This window comes from Melanerpes formicivorus, unplaced genomic scaffold (genome assembly GCF_026170545.1).
Source record: "Melanerpes formicivorus ecotype bairdi unplaced genomic scaffold, bMelFor1.0.p_v2 SCAF_22, whole genome shotgun sequence".
NCBI lineage: Eukaryota > Metazoa > Chordata > Aves > Piciformes > Picidae > Melanerpes > Melanerpes formicivorus.
In genome coordinates, this window is record NW_027142374.1 from 9,557,037 (window position 1) to 9,574,685 (window position 17,649).

Genomic DNA, 17,649 nt, shown 5'->3' on the forward strand with positions numbered 1-17,649 from the left:
GCTTCAGAAGAGGGAACAAGCCTGTTATATTCATCAGGATATTAAAAACACCCAAAAGATAATAAGGTAGCTCTTGGTTGCAAAGCAGCAAAGCATTATTGTGAATCAAAGCATCAAAAAACTCAGTGGACCTTTTAAAGGTAAGAAGCTAAAGTTAATAGTACTTAGTATCCTTAAGACTCCATGTTAGGACAAGTGTTATGTGTCAACTACCAGGGAAACAGATTAAATTTTAAAGAGGCAATTATTTAGACATACTGAGAGTGGAGAAGATGGGGATTTACCAGCTCTAGCAAGCTGCAGCAAATCAGCACCACACCATCCAAAGGAAAAAACAAACAAACAACAGCATCACTAACTTCTTACATATCGTCTTTGGTTGTTTAATATCAAGAAATACTTTTTACAGAATATGTGAAGACTATTCCTTGGAATTTCATTCTGTGTCAAAACCCTCCGTGGCCTCTTTCGTGAACTAGAGGACAGGCTTTTACTTTCTCTGAATTGTTTGTTGTTTTCTACAGTATTTTTACATATCTCTTCAAATCTCAAATTTCTTTCATTTACAGGCTTTTGTACCAAAGTGTGTAACTAGAACAGACTTTACACTGTATAACGAAGGTATGTTTCTTGTGCTATAAACCTAGAACTCACTAAAACCGTTTTCCACAATATAGTATTGAACTTACAGCAGGATTTAGACAGGAATAAACATTTGTAATAATAATAATAAAAAAACCCCAAACATCCAAGGTTACATTATCAAGGATTAGAAGTATTCTCTCTCAGATTTTTTTTTAATGACTCCTTTAAAAAGCCTTGTGACAGAAGGGTTTCAACACACAGCCAGAGCTGCTCAGTAGTTGAGGTGAGAAGAGATTTTAGGGTTCTCCCCTCATTTCCTTGCTGTCTTTGCCACTTCTGCTTAGAACGTTTATCAGGTGTATGATAAATATAAGAAGTTGAGAGCAACATACACTTTTAGTGGTATTTCAACTGGACTATGTACAATATCTCAACATCTGAATCGAAAGCATTCTAAACAGTGTCAGGTAAAAGTTAATAGGAAAAAGAAACCAACAGAAAGGCTCTGGGTACACCTTTAAAAACCGTAACACAAAAATAATTAACCATTGATTTCTTGGCATGTAAAAGTCTATACAAATTTTAAAAATTTTATTTGCAGGTACTAACCTCTTGAAAAGCTCACTCTGTATTTACACTAATTCTTTTAACAAGTTTATCTCAAATTAAAGCATATTTAAAACAATCATGATTGCATTAACTTTTCTACTTTAAATTATTACCCAATTAGTGCTTTATTCACATTTTAAAAACTTGTACATTTTATTACAAATATAAAACAGTGCAGTTTTTCATACATTATCCCAACTCTGAGACAAACACTTAAAAGACATGGAAAAAGATTTTGATTTCTATAAACATAACATTTGCATTACTCATACCCCTTTCTTCACTGTCCTCCCCTAACCCCGTTTTAAAAAGATCAAACATACAACATACTGTAGGTTTATTTTTATTCAAAAAGTTACTGTCTCAAGACATAAATACAAATCAGAAAACAGTACAATTAGGACAATAGAATGTGGAGGACAACAGGTTAAGGTAAATATATAAAACATTTTTAGCTGGTTGAAAACAAAGCTGTAAGAACTGCTTTCACAAAGAAACACTCCTTCAAGAGTAAGAAAAATCAACTTAAGTTTAAAATCATATATACAGTCCTCTCAGCAGTTCTATTAAATGCAGTGGTGTGAAAAACAATATAGGCAGTACTTTTAGACATGAGAGTATTTATTTATGCAAAATGAGTTAGGCAGATCTAGGTTTGAGTTTGTTGTTACCCCATGACTTAGTAAAATAATTATATTTTATCATGAACCTTTAGATAATCTATGGTTTTTGGCTACCACAGCCGAATGTTTAATTTCTGAGTCTAAAAACAGGAAGCCTTTTTGTATTCACCCATGTGGGGAGATTTTTCTATTGCAAGCATATTAAGGCATGGAATGATTAAAATAATATACCTCAAGAACTGAGAGAAAACTGACAAAAAATATACATATGTAATATAAGTTAATATTTCCTTTAAAATGATGTCTAGCTGCCTAAGCCTTGCAAAATGAGTTGATGTCAAAATGGCATAAATCCACTTTCTGTTTTAGACCAAATTTAATTTATTTGTGAATGGACACAAAATGAAGTTTAAAGCTTAGCTTTCAAAGAATATTATGGGTTGTTTATGAATTTCTATTATCCAATCTAATTTACATACAGAGGAAATGTACTGTAACCTGTTAGAAGTATCTTTAACCTGAAGACTGCTTGCAAAGACAGATAGATAAAACAATATAAAATACAAATTTAAAAATCATTTTTTAAAGCATGAATTCTCATGCTCTTCTATTTTTAAACATTGTTAAACTTTCAATATATTTCTGAAACCTCATAATTTTAAGTTGGAATTTAAAAGTAAGAAAAAACTAAACAAACTGCGCAATTATAAAATCAGCACCAATTTATATATATATATAATTTTATTTAAAATTTAGATCCCTATTCCCACACTCTAATAAGCTGTATAATTTTTGTTTAGAATTTTTCTGCAAACATACTACAATAAGCTTCTTTTATTTGGAGACAAAATACAGTGGCACTACTGGAAGGAATTTCACAACATTACATTTTTCTTAAAGGACAAGCAAACTTTCAGGGTTGGTAACGGGCAAGCATGACTGAGATCTGTTACCTCCTTGTAGTTCATAGTTTATGGACCTTTCTGAAAAGACTAGCATGAAGCTTTTGGAATAAAAGTGTATTTTAGATTAAAAAGCTGTTAAAATTCTGCTTTATGTATTTGTTTTTTTTTTTTCCATGATTAATTAACACAAACCTTCTGTTGCTGAAGTTTGCATGTAATTTAAAATACTGACACTCTTCTGGTTCTATCACTGTAGGAAAACCAATTCACCTATTATTTCAAATCATGGATGTAAACAGCAATCCAGCAGAGCTTGTGATTATTTAGTATAGCCAGCAAATGTATGAAGAGAGGGGCTCAAATCTGTACCAAACACCTCTCAGACTGTTAGATTAAAAACTCAGAGGGAATAGTTCTTATGATCCGGAAATAAACTGATAGCACATAAATAAAATATTGATTATTTTTCCCCAACAAAAAGTGTAGCTTATCCTCAAATTGTTTACTTGTCCTTTACATTTCTTTTTTTTTCAGGCAAACAAAACTGCCCCTTCAATGCACTTGATCTTGAAAGCATGTCATTCTCCTTAGAGAAAAATCTGTTCAGAATTTCACTGTATCTACCACAATTTTGTATTGAAAAACTTCCTCTTCCACTTAGAAAATGACTTCACCACTGATTTATTTGCTGCTCTGGTATTAAAACATTGACACCCCAAGAACCTAAAAAAAAAGTTAGAAATGGTGTCAATTTGTAGTCTACCACACATTTAAGAAAAACAAAGCAATCAGTATATGATTTAAGATTAAGACACTCCCAAGATATGTTAAGGCATTATAAGTTTATTTTTCTTCCAAACCAGATTGACCACACTTCTGATTTATGTAATAATATGGAAAAAAAAAAAACCAACCTCATTCATCAGAAAATAGCTTTCCCACACTTGAAATGAACTAGATCCAGTAGGAATGTGATAAAAACGTGCTTTAATTATTTAGTTAGTAATTGCCAAATAATTTTTAGTTAGTTGCCTAACTCGGGCTTCTCTGACAACAGCATTCTATAGTCCTTAACTTGACATCAAATGTCTAGTTTCCAGCAACTAAGCCTGGGACAAAACACTATACGCTAGGTGCTGCTGTGCCTGTGTTCATAAAAACAGCAGGTCATCTCACAGCAGCTGGCCAGGACACAAACTTAGTACTTCCTATTAAATAAGAACAACTCTGTCAGGAAGACAGTGAAAACCTCAAACAATAATCTGGTAAAAATGAAAAACTATCCTTCAGGAGGCTGTGTGATTAAGCAAAGAAATAGGTGTCCTGAAACAAAAATAAAATCAGATTCCACTTCCCCTGTGGGAACAAGCCTTATAGCTTTCTATGCCAGTGAAAGTAGCTATCACCACTGATATGACCAAAGAAAAAAAATAAAGAGCCTAACCCAACCAAAACAAACAAAATAGACAAAACCACCCAAAACCAAACCAAACCAACCAACCACCAAGCACCCCGAATTCTAATCCAGTCATAGCTTGTTTTTAGGGTTTTATAAATAAGAGAGAACCATGAGACTTAATTTTCCTGAACCTTAATGCTGCTTTTCACATTTATCTGTTTAGAAACCAGTTTTAACTGCTCTTGGTATAAAATTCACTTTAGATGTACCAAACAATATAGCACACTAAAATACAACTGCCTCTGGTGCCAGCAGTAACTGGACACACCAAAAAATTAAAAGATAAACTAAAATTCTGATCATAAATCACACATCTGAATAAATTAAACAGCTTTATTATGTCTAGATCTATTAAAAACAAGTGAAGCAATGCCAAGAATAATGGACCTCTGAAATAAATTATATTAATAAAGCATATTAATTTTATTCAGATAAGGGTTTTTTGCATTTATGAAACTGGGGTTTTATATTTAAGCTACTGACTGATAAATTCAGCTCTGATTTAATATAAATTCATGTTGTCTCATAGGCAATTATCAGAGCTCTCCTCATTTAGACAGTTAAATTCATTTAGGTGGGGTATATGCTAAAGAGCAGCTGTATGCTGTGATGCAGCTGTTTTCTGCAGTCCTGCCTCCTTGCTGTGTTCTGACTGGGAGAAAGGTTTGCTAGCCGGTGCCCTCTTGACCGTACCAGCTCATTCCAGCGCACCACTGCTCCCTCCTTGCAGAGGAACAGGGCACAGGTTGTTCTGCTGGAACACCGAGCAGGACTACCGCTGGGCTCAGCAGCTTGCGGAGCAATGTGACTGACACCGGCTGCCATCATGTGGTGACAGCCCCACAGTGCAACTAAGGAGAGCCCAGCAAATCCCGAGCTCCCGCGGGATGGTGAAGGAGAAATACAGTAACAGGAAGAAATCTAACAGTAAACCTATTGAGACTATTCTTAATTAGTTTTAGAAACTGAAAAAACTGAAAGGTTTCTAAAGTCATTGAATTGCACTTGCATAAGAGCAAATCTTCAGCATTTTCAGAATAAAAATTGACTGGTATTTCACAGATCAATCAATTAAAAATCAAGGAGAGAGGAGAACTATTTTAGAACAGAAGGTCAGAAAACAGGTGATATTGTTTCCTGGTGTTACTTAATAACAGAACACACAACAGCTAGATGCACAACCTAATCTGATCCATTACTAGTAAAGCAAAGGCTTACTGGTACAAAATATATGGATTTGTATATGAAACAGCATTTAAGACTTCTTTCTCCCATAACAAGAACAGGTTCCCGCTGCAACAATACTGTAAAAAAAATACATAATCGTCTTCCAAATTCCACCAAGCTGTCCAAGGTTCCCAGGAAGCCTTGTTGTACTGTCCTCTGCTGGCTTGCTGCAGCTTGTTATTTCCAGTGTAAATTTGTACCAGCTACACAAGGTCAATTTTGGCTGCATACATTACAAGTGGTTCAAGACAGAAGGAATCCCTCATGCAGATTTTTAAAAGAGAATAGAGACTGCAGATTTATCAAGTCGGAAAAAAGGGTAACTGCAAGCAGAAACTACAGACTTCGGATGTTTTGGACCTAAAACTTCATATGGAAAGAAAAAATACCTCTCATCTCTATAGACAGGTATCTGTATTATTTCTATTTTCTTCATTATCTTACTCAAGCACAGAAGTTAATATGCCAATTAAAAAAAAAAATAAATAAAAGAAAAAAATGCAAACCATCCAATGCTGACAACTGGCAATGACATCAGTCACTCAACTCAGCTCAAGATCATAACAGGAAGCTTGCCTTTGTTATTGTGTATGCACAATTTATTTATTTTTAAATGTTCTTTGCTACTGATCTCTACAAGGGTCTTTCCCATATCAGATACGGGGGGTTTTCCCTCATTTTCAAAGGCTTTTCAGTATTTACATAGCTACATATAAAGAACAAAAATTCTATAAACTTGCAAAGAACATTGACTGCCTTGGAATTTATGAAGCTGAATTACAGCATTAAGTATTTTACTGACTTCATCAGTCTGCCAAAATAAAGTAATGCAGACAACCTAAAGATTGCATTCTTTCCATTTGAAATGTGAAGTAAAAGAGTACTGTAGCCTTAAGACTGTTTTTACATTACTTCCCTCTTACGTAAGTTAACCTACCGATTCATCCATGATTGAAGCAGGGTCAAAGAAATCGGGTTTTAGTTCCGTTCTTTCTCTCCTGTTCTTTGATGGTGGCTTTAGAAAATAAGTAAATAAACATGTTAATTGTGATGGTAGGAAAACAACACAAGAGTTTTTAAACAATAATAAATAAAACTGATCTCTCAGGACATTAAGAATTTATAGGGCATAAATGTTCATTTCTCACATTATCAGTACAGGCAGTACTGGTGCTTTTTGTACAGCAGTTTGAAGAGACGGCACTTGCATTCAGATAGTGGCATAGCCATGTAAGAATACAGAGGTCAAGAACGGGTTGTCTCTTCCACCAGAACTAAAATTTGGTTCAAATATGCTACTTCAAAAGTAGAAATACCAATCCCAAATCCAGTAAAAAGACAAGCAGATTTCTTACTAGGTCTATGTCCATGGTGTCAAAATCCATGCCTTCATTGAGATCTTCAATCCGCCCTTCTGATGACATCATCACATCTTCGACAATTGGCTCTTCATCATCTTCCATTAGACTTGTGCCACGTCGACTGAAATGAGAAGCAAAGCATACTGTTTATAGAACTAAATCTAGTGATTTTTTATCTGAATATTGTAAAAGCTAAATGTTCAGTAAAGAACTGCCAAACAATGACAATTTCATTAGCTAGAAAATAAATTATTAAATAAATGCCTAATAACTATGAAAGAAAGCTGGTATTTAACCAGATAGGAAATACTAAGAGATCAAGGGAGAGTGACTAACAAAGACCAGCTTACAGAACTTTGTGGTACATCTCTTAACGGATATTCTGAGGGGCTACGAGAATTTCCATACAGGTATTTATACCCAAGTGAGAGAAAACCTAAGTACTGATGATTCTATGATTCTATTGCTACCTAAAACCCAACTGTTCCTGCCTTATAACAAGGCAAGGAACAACATCTTTGTAATAAAGTGGATGTATAAATCCTCTTCATCCTCTTGCCTTGCAACTTCTACATGCAACAGGCTTTACAAGGAAGGAGTCATTCTAATGTGTCACTATATTAAAAAAAAAGATCCACACTTTAATACTAGTACTTCATATAACATAGTTTAAGAATTAAAAATATCAAGGGAAAAAACGTTAAAACCTCCTCAGTACATATGGTCCATAGTTATAACTTGTACTTTTCTTCTGCAGAACCACATTAAGCAAAGAACTTCTGAAACTAGTCTTCACCTCCCCAGCTAAACTAGCTCTGGAACATCATTTCGCTAGCATGCACATCAAAATGCACACACAAGGAATCACAAGGAAGTAATGACGTTACAGTAAGAATGTATGACCTCTGAAGCACAACATCAGTTTAAGAAACAGACTGTCTTCATCGTCGTTCACAAAACTGAGAACTTCACAGGGTTTTCATGTGTTTGGGTTGGGAAGTTCTAAAAAACTAGTACCACGAGATTCTTCTCAACTTTAGTATCAGTTTAGGTCAGACAAAATCTGTATCGATCACAGCAATGCTGAAGATAGTAGTTTCTTCAAAAGGAATACTTTTTTAAATAAAAAGCAGCTGAACCCTGAACTTACAACTCAGAAGTCAAAGAAGAAGGAAATAGAATTAAACTGAGCAGAAACGTTCTGCTTCACACAGTGAACACCTGTTTAAGACTCATTTTGAGTCTCTGCAGTTACAAATGCATAAAGATGTTTCACATGTATTATCACAGAATCACAGAACTGTCAGGGTTGGAAGGGACCTCAAGGATCACCTAGTTCCAACCCCTGCTACAGCCACGGACACCCTCCACTAGATCAGGTTGCCCAGAGCCAAATCTAGCCTGGCCTTAGAAACATCTATGGATGGGGCTTCCACCACAGCCCTGGGCAACCTGTTCCAGTGTTTCATCACCCTTATGGTGAAGAACTTCTTCCTGATGTCTAATCTAAATCTACCCTCCTCTAGCTTAAATCCATTCCTCCTAGTCCTATCACTATCTGACACCCTAAAAAATCCTTCACTAGCTTTCTTGTAAGCCCCCTTCAGATATTTGAAAGCCACAGTAAGGTCTCCCCAGAGCCTTCTCTTCTCCAAACTGAACAATTCCAACTCTCTCAGCCTGTCCTTATAGGAGAGGTGTTCCAGCCCTCTGATCACCCTCGTGGCCCTTCTCTGGACATGCTCCAGCATGTGTGTATCTTTCTTGTAATAGGGGTAAAATTTGGAGTACTGGACACAGTACTCTAAACCAGTTCCCTTTATTATAAATCTAACTACTAACTTTTCTTGAATTTAAGTTCACAAATAAGCAACAAAGCTAAAAGATCTATTCTGCTAAACACATCACCATGCACTTCTACCACAGCTTTTCTAAGAAAACTTAAAATGTTAATACATGGAAAAACATAACTGGAGAACTAGAACATGTACAGCTCTCTTAAGAGACACTGCATTTAACAAACCCTCCCCTCCCCAACCCACTAAAGGAATACTCCGCTCTCACTCACATAGCGTGTTGCAAGTTGGTTCTCAGCTTCACGTAGTTCATCGCTGCCCTCTCCTGTTGTTGTCGCGCGGCTTCTTCCTGTTGCCTTTGAGCCAACATCCACGTTACTTGCGTGCTTAAAAAGACCATCATTCTATTTTAAACATGAACTGGTTTTGTGTATGAACACTAACACAAAGCAGACCTAGACATCTACGTACTTGTAATCAAGTGGAGCTTGGTGGTGTTCAGGCTGCATAGGATAGACACCCATGTAACTTTCTTCAGGTCGCAATCTCTTGGGCTCCCTCATTATTGTGGAAGTAAGCTGAGGCGTCTGCATCATGACTGGTGTGTGCATTGTCTGCTCCCTGTTCAGCCACATACTGTCACTACTACTGCTTTCTTCAGCTGAAAGAAAACAGAACATTGGTACATTTTTTCCAACTCGTCTAAAGTTTTAATGTTTAAAATTAACTGCATTTAGTTTCTGCTCAGTGAGAATCTATTTCTTTTCACTTTTTGCCACAAATTCTTACACATTCTCCAAAAGGCCTGGATTTATAACCTCTGGCTATAGTATTTAAAATACGTTTACGTTCTGTGGCTCAACGCAGAGTAGTGCTTTTATTTCTTTTTGTGGATGAGCATGATGTTATTCAGACTCTTCAAATGAAGAGTTTTCCCACCAAGACATACATACGCAAGCTGTACTGGTTTTAGAAAATACAGTAAAGCAAACAAAAAAAATATTCACTCAGGCTAAGAAATAGGGATTACGTGTAGTCTATATATACTCTTTTAAGTTTTAAAGATGAGAGAAGTTCTACCTTCAGGTACTTTCCGTTTCCCTGTTGCTGGCTTTGTTTTCTTATTTCTTACGGTAGATCCTCGACTACTAATTCCACTAATCACTGACATAGTATCATCATCCCCACCAGCTAATAGTGAGTTTCTGTAGGACATGAGAGGAAGCCACACATCTTCTCTTCGTAGAGACATCTGAAAGGTCATAAACTTCTCCAAGTAAACGTACCTTTAAAAGGAAAAAATAATTACAAAGATGCAAAATACTTGCAACAACATGTCAACATCTCAAGGTAAGTAACTGCCAAAACGAACAAACAAACACCCAATGTTCATTAACAAAAAGGCCTCACAATAATAAATCCCAAATATGATTTCTGTTTATCCAGCATAAAACAAGAATAAATACAATTTTACCCTTTGTGGTTGTACTTGACTGCATTAGTGTAAAATTAATGTTTATGTACCAAAGAGTTCACTTTAGAAAAATGCAATACACATAAATATTCATTGAGATGCATGTCTCCTATGGTTATCAGTACAAATATTAAGAATATTAAGAAAATACTTACACTGTTCTTTTGTCTTGTCTGAGAAGTTTGGAGGAGAACTCACTCAGAATATCAAGAAATGCCAAGTTTAATGGTGGGTGGCTCTCACCTTGTGGATTAGGCTCCTTAAAAGCAAATTCTATGCCATCCCTAAGAAAAAGGTTAAAATTAGATTACAAAGTACAAACTAAAAAAATAGTTTTAAGCACTGGGAACGACCAAAAATGAACCCCTTTCCTCTACATCAAGAAAGTTAGTATTATTCACAATTTGAACCTGGACACACTCTTTCCATGTCATGTTTCTAACTGGCATTTCAATTTTTCATCACGAGGCCAACATCACCACCACTGACAACAAAGTATATCAGTTCTTACTGCTACTGATATGACATTACAAATAGCTCCCATGATAGCATCAACACTTCCATCACTTGCAGGCTTTACGCAATGATGCTGAAGAACATCAACATTATTTAACATTTGAGTTTAGCTCAGGGACAAAACTGTAGTCATCTCCTAATTTATAAATAGACTTTATCATCTCTAGTGCTGATCAGCTCTGTTAAAATTGATTTTGAAAGACTTGAAAAGATATTTTAAGTCAAGAAGTGTAAGTAATACAAAGCACACAATTACTTGTGTAACATAGCAATGGCTTCTCTTGTTTTCAGCTGATCCAGTCCAAATGTTAAAGCGAAACGCCGAGCAAGTTCCTTGATGCCACTGAATGTCGGTGATGATCTGTCAAAATTATAACCATTTTCTTGAATCATTTCATTGAAAAGCTGTGTGAAATGAAAAGAGAGATTTAATTTGTTAAAAGATGATGCCAAACTTTGGATCAATTGACACAAATATTATGTTCCAGTTTAAAAAGAAGTGGTTTATAACCCTTTTGATCCCAAAACTTAAACATGGAGGTTTAGTGAAGTCAAGTCAAGGCCACTTTTGAAGAGTATGCACTTCAAAGCTAATCCTTGAAATGCACACTGTCCAAGTACTCAAACTGCAAATATGTGGGATGACAGATTTCAGCACTTCCCTGAATGAGTTTCTGGAGTGGAGAATACTAAAAATTGGTAGGATTCTCTGAAATGCGCACTCAAAGATAAGAAATACATGGGGTATATTCTCACCTGGTCCACTAAGTAATTTTTTTTGTATCTTTTCAAAATACAAGTATAAGTAAGAAATTCTAAAATGGAAACATATTTTGGGGAAAGTTGCCAAACACATCAGAAACTTTGCCACTGAGGATCAGACTTAACTATTCATCAATACTTGGCAAAGCAGAACACTGAACTTTACAATCAGAAGGAAAGACCTCAACTTCTCCGATACTGGCAATATCCACACACATAAACCAGTTCAAGGGCTTCATAAAGGACTTCCTCTGATTAGTCCTCAGCCAAGATCAGTATCTAAATCCATATCCACTATGTGGCATTATGACCTCCAGCCAAAAATAAATGAAAAGGTGTGGTGAGAGGATAAACTGGGGTATATATTTTTCCTTTCAATGATGGCAGAGATCCATGGCGGATTACAGTTGTTTGCAGAGATATGGCTTTATTGTTCTGATCTTGTAAATGTGATTCATACAAATGGTTCATGTGAGCAGATGAATCCAACTCTGACCTCAAATGAAATCATCAGGTCTCCACACAAATAAGCTCATTTACTGAAGAGAGGATTAAATCATGTTTTAATTTCAAAGATGGGTGAAGCCCCTACCAAACATTAACAAATAATCAATTACTAAAGCTTCCCATTACTTCTCAGAAGTTTAAAACAAACAAATGAACAAAACCAAACCAACCAACCAAAAAAAGAGTCAAAACAAACACACGACGCCCACCACACAGGCAGGAAGTGTTTTCCCTTGTTTATCTGTTCATGAATAAGAAATCTACTTTTTCACAACACTTCTGAATATGTGATTCAGACTGCCATTTTAGAGTTAAGAAGGTATCACATTTGTTTTGTGTTTGTCAGTCTCTCACATACCAAACATTGTGCTACAAAAGGCGTAAGTACAGAAAAGATTTCTGGCAGTTTTTCAAGCAGTTGCAGAAAAAGCATTTCATTTTGGACCTTCTTATCACTATGTTCCATAAGAATTTCTTCATTAATAGCACACCAGCTATTAAATAACAAGACATGCTCTGCAGTATGGCATTTCATGCATGAAAATGTTGTAGATCATTCTTACCTGCTGCAAGCTAAGAATAAGCGTTTTCGCACACTGGATTTTGTCTATCTGCCTTGTTTTACTCATCGTTTCTTTAATAATATCACCGTAGTCATTGTAATACTAGGAAAAATCATTTAAAAAAAAAGGTTATTTTTTGTTGTTGTTGAAAGCAATACCACTACTTAATCTGTCAGAAAACATCTAGATCCTTTTAAAATAACTGAACACTGACAAAAGGAAAAAAAAAAAACCTAACAAGTTCATGATTACATCGAAATTATATCCTGAAACACTTCCCAAACGATAAAAACACTCAAATCAGAAAGCGTATATCCACTTAGTTTTATTCTTGTCATATTACTTCAGAGGCAGAATGACCTATATATCTTCAAGGCCATGACACATTTGTTAATGACATGTGTCCACCCCTTCAGGGTACAAGATTAGAATCTAATCTTTTAAGTAACTCCTGTAACTCTGGTGGGGAGTCTTCTATTTTCATTGCTGAAAGGAAGCTCTTACAGATAGCATCATAGCCATGATTTTTTTCAGTGAAGACAGCTGCCTGTTCATTTAAGTATTTCAGATTTAATGAAGACCCAATTAATTATTTAGAGATTCAAAATATATGTAGGGCACTCAGACAAAAGCAGGCTGCCTAAATTTTAAATTTTTTAAAATCACCTAGGAATAATGCTTTATCATGTTCACAAAATGAGAACTCACATTATTGTGTGGCTGTGAATCCCAGGGACCAAGAAGGTGTTGGGGTTTTTTTCAATTTAAGTAAGATAAAGACCAGGGCTGGGGTGAAAAGGGGGCTCACAAAACTTTTTTTTCTTTCCCCTCCTTCATAGAAAATTTAAGCTGAAGTTACTTGACCTGACTAGGCGTCACCTGCTTCAAAACAACATAAAAATAGCTATCAGGTTTTCTTCTCCATTCCCCACATACTGGAACTGCGAAAACTTATCTCAGTCATTTTTCCCCCTACTTATGGACAAAGAACTTTCAAAGGGCTACAAACTACAACTATGGAGTGTTTAATTCTTCACATTTTGAATGTTAGCTTATAAGATAAAATTCCACATCTGCTGTATTCTACCAGTTTTATGAACTATCATGGCTAGGCCTCAGATTTACCTTCATATATTGCTTGAAAATGTCTGCAGCTGTATTCATTTCCACCACGGTATATACAATGAGTTTACAGAAAGCTGCAAGTAGATTTCTTCTTTTGTGCAACGCTTCAATTTTGCTAGCTTCATCATCCTGCTGTCCATCTAGAAAGAGTTCAGAACATGAATACTGTCAGGTCTAAATGGTTCATATTTATGCATTCACATATAAAGTAAATGGGATAACATTCAGGATTCAGAAAATCAAATGTCAGTTCTGACAGCATTTTTCTTCACTGCCCACTGATAAGCCCCTTTTCCTGATACAGGGATATATATATGGGTGCCAATTAAACCAAACCTTTACCACAATTATCCTACACATGCTCAAAACATAACATGCTTTAACTGGGTGCTGACATTGAAAAGAAACCTACCTCTGTGCCCATGCACACCTTTTAATGTCAGGAAACAAATCAAAACAAAAATTAACAAAACCCCACAAACAAAAAGCCAAACACACACACCACAAAAGTAGCGCAGGCATAAATATACTACTTAGAAGGCAAATAATACAAAGGAAATATAAATGTGGTACCTGCACTATTATTATCATCATCCTGATCAATGAAGACATGATCTAAAATGAAACTGAGTAGTTCAGACTGCAATGAAGAATCAGGAGTGTAAACAAGCGGCTCCAACATGTCACGTCCTCCTGTCATAATCTGATGACTGAAGATCATCAACACATCACACAGAATTGTGAAAGCCTGTTAAAAAGAAACCTTAGTAAGTATTTGCTTGGAAACTCCATTTCAGAGTAATGTATTTTCACTTCACAGAATACTTAAGTGGCCTGTGTACACTATGGGGCTCTTAAGTCCTACACAATGACACAGGCCAACTGGAAATCAAAATGTGTTAAGTTTCTTACAGGAAGTTGCTGTATGAAGACTGGACCTCCAAATAAAAATACTGCACAGAGGAAGCCAACAAAATACTAAAATGCAAGACTAAAATATGAGGAGCCTGAAACTTCCCAGTTCTGCCTGATACTACATTAGGTCACCAGAAAACTTTGTGGACATCAGCCGTAATACAGTCTTGGGGTCTTTTGTTCCAGTTTGTTAATTGTTTTGATCACATTTGTAAAACAAACATCTAAACGGCTGGGGTCATGAAATTCCTTTAAATCCTAATAAAGCATGCTTCCAAAGAAAGCAACCACTGGTTCATTTCGTTGGCTCATTTGTACAGCTGACATTAGATTTAAGTGCATATACTTCACTTCCTCAGAAAATTCAATGTATCAGCACCTAGACTGACATTCCTGAAACTAACAGATCAAGGCAACACGCTGCTTAGTGCTGCACCTCATCTCTCACTTTAATGTTTAAAATATTTCCATTTTAACAAGGAGGTTTGTTCTCTACCTCGTCAAAGCAAACATAACTAATTTCCCGGTCACAAAAATACATATGCTCCTCTGAGTCCTTGTGCCCTTTCATACGATTACAGAAGGAAAGCAGAACCATAGCTACTGTACTCTATGTGACTGAGGCAGTTCTAGTTCCTAGCTCATTCATCCAAGTCTGAGAGTTACACAGCCTTTTAAAGAGTTTCAGTAATTTTTGTTACTCCTACCTTCACACTCTACAACTAGTGATTTTGACACTAGATAGCTCTCCAATATAGAACAGGCCTACCCTGTTCCAGGAATATTCTTGTTACAGCAAGAGTTTCAAAAGCTGCACTTGTGCAACTTCCAGATTCTCAACTTTAAGCTCAACCAAGTTATTATTACGTTCAGCAGCAAAAGGGCTCCCAGCATCCTATTTGTATAATTAAAAGGTATACCCAGAAGATAGTTTGTTTCATTTTAGTATTCTAAAGGGTTAAAGTTGTTTAGTTAGAATTAATTCTGGTATCAGTACCCTGTGCCTCTTCACTGGAACCTGAAACTTCTGTAACCATCCTGGCTAGAAAACTATTTGACCACAAACTGAAAGAGATTCAGCCCCTACAGTTTAGCCTTTTCCTTTGACCTTGCTATTCTCAGGACTCAAGACAAGTATTTCCCAATATGATGTCTCAATTTTCTCTCTTTTATATAGTTCTCCCTAGGTCTTTCAGCTTTGAGTCTATGAATCCACAACCAGACCCACTGAAGATGTGTCAAGATCATGTGGTAATAAGCAAGAGCTTTACAAAGGAACTCTCCCACTTAAAATTACAAACCCGAAGACACCTGTCCAGTCGTAGTTTTAAAAAGAATGGGAAAAAGTGTTTAAAATCCTTTGGATAACAGTTTATGCTACCTAAAATTACTACAAAGAATGAAGTTTAAATTGATTCTGAAATCCTACCTAAATTGTGTGAAGGAGTGCAGGCATACAAGTACAATATGTATTCACACTCAAAGGGAATTCAACCTAAACACCCCAGACACACCACATTAGTCCATAAGCACTAAAAATGCTAGCAAGAGGAACGTTTTAAAGACTACAAGGATAAAGAGCAGACACTAACCTGTTCCTTAACAGCAGTGTTTACATTGGTCAGGTAGTGTTGACAGATTTGACAGAACACTCTCATCTGCTTCTTTAGACGCAGAAGATCCTCCTTTAAAGAGAAGGATTTCACATAAGAGTTTAGCTTTTTTAATTGTACAGCCACATTTAAAGTAAGCATTTTCATAGAGCAATCCACCACAGCCCTGTATGTTGTTCTAACATTCACTGCATTATTGAAAAATTACTATTACAAACAAAAAATAGCAAGTAGCACTTTGCCTCAATTTTGTCATCCTGTGCACCACAAAAAGAAATGCAAGTTGGGATGAAAATAGTGACGTTTATTTTAAGAAAAGGTAACAGAAATAACACTAAACCAAACCTAAAAATCCCTCACCAGCATTCCACCCCCTCAAAAAACCCACAATCCAGAGCATAAAGCATTTTCTCTGTAAAATATCTGTATTCTCAACCTAGAGGATAGATTTTAGCTAGCTATTTATAACTAAGACAGACAAAGCTACATGGAATTTTTTATTTTATTTTTTTTTTAGCTCATTGCTTGGGGATAAAGTAAAATGTCAGCTCAGAGGTGGGGTTTTCTTCCCCCTCTTCCACTGGAAAGTAAAGTTTAAAAATTATTAGCTTTTTAAGTATTGCAGTAATTTCCACAGAAGTAGATTACTGAGCTGATTAAAATATCGCACTTAACCAGGTAAAGATTTTAGCCCACGTGCAACTGGGGAAGTCATATTACAAAAGGCCAACTGTGTAACCAGCAGTCCAGGAAAAAAAAAGAAAGAAGAAATACCCCTGAGATAAGTGGATAAACTCTCTGCTCAGTCTAAACCAAAACAAGTCTCTTCAGGGAAGCAGGTCGCACACTGGTACGACGCATCATATAGCCTCACCAGGCATGACAGAAGCAATGATCTCTTCTATGATCTCTTTCTATGATCAGGTGACCCGTCTGGTGGATGTGGGGAGGCCTGTGGATGTGGTCTACCTAGACTTCAGCAAGGCCTTTGACACCGTCCCCCACAGCAAACTACTGGCTAAGCTGTCAGCCCGTGGATTGGACCATTACAGTCTGTGCTGGGTTAGGAACTGGCTGGAGGGCCGGGCCCAGAGAGTGGTAGTGAACGGTGCCACATCCAGCTGGCGGCCAGTCACTAGTGGCATGCCCCAGGGATCAGTGCTGGGCCCTGTCCTCTTCAACATATTCATCGATGATCTGGATGAAGGGGTAGAGTCAGTCATCAGAAAATTTGCAGATGACACAAAGTTAGGGGCAGATGTTAGTCAGTTAGAGGGTAGAAAGGCTCTGCAGAGAGACCTCGACCGACTGGACAGATGGGCAGAGTCCAATGGGATGGCATTCAACAAGTCCAAGTGCCAAGTGCTGCATTTCAGCTATGGCAATCCCATGCTGAGCTACAGGCTGGGGTCGGAGTGGCTGGAGAGCTCCCAAACAGAGACGGACCTGGGTGTGCTGATTGACAGCCACCTGAATATGAGCCAACAGTGTGCCCAGGTGGCCAGGAGGGCCAACAGCATCCTGGCCTGCATTAGGAATAGTGTGGCCAGCAGGAGCAGGGAGGTCATAGTGCCCTTGTACTCTGCTTTGGTTAGGCCGAACCTTGAGT

General features: G+C 36.7%; 1 protein-coding gene across 8 annotated transcripts in view; it reads right to left on the bottom strand.

Annotated features, from left to right (window-relative positions):
* Positions 1 to 1,521: 1,521 nt before the first annotated feature.
* STAG2 (STAG2 cohesin complex component) overlaps positions 1,522 to 17,649 on the bottom strand; it is a 74,291-nt gene continuing 58,163 nt past the window's right edge. For 6 of the 8 annotated variants that reach the window (XM_068152089.1, XM_068152093.1, XM_068152092.1 and 3 more), the window contains exons 23-34: positions 16,020 to 16,112; positions 14,086 to 14,260; positions 13,513 to 13,652; positions 12,388 to 12,489; positions 10,812 to 10,960; positions 10,195 to 10,323; positions 9,646 to 9,851; positions 9,037 to 9,226; positions 8,838 to 8,951; positions 6,764 to 6,890; positions 6,346 to 6,423; positions 1,522 to 3,445 (exon numbers count right to left, since the gene is read on the bottom strand). In XM_068152089.1, coding sequence (XP_068008190.1) covers positions 3,422 to 3,445; positions 6,346 to 6,423; positions 6,764 to 6,890; positions 8,838 to 8,951; positions 9,037 to 9,226; positions 9,646 to 9,851; positions 10,195 to 10,323; positions 10,812 to 10,960; positions 12,388 to 12,489; positions 13,513 to 13,652; positions 14,086 to 14,260; positions 16,020 to 16,112 — 1,527 coding nt within the window. In that variant the 3' untranslated portion in view covers positions 1,522 to 3,421. Of the gene's footprint in view, positions 3,446 to 5,519; positions 5,775 to 6,345; positions 6,424 to 6,763; positions 6,891 to 8,837; positions 8,952 to 9,036; positions 9,227 to 9,645; positions 9,852 to 10,194; positions 10,324 to 10,811; positions 10,961 to 12,387; positions 12,490 to 13,512; positions 13,653 to 14,085; positions 14,261 to 16,019; positions 16,113 to 17,649 lie in introns of those variants that run through there. The other 2 variants (XM_068152097.1, XM_068152095.1) reach the window with 2 other exon arrangements.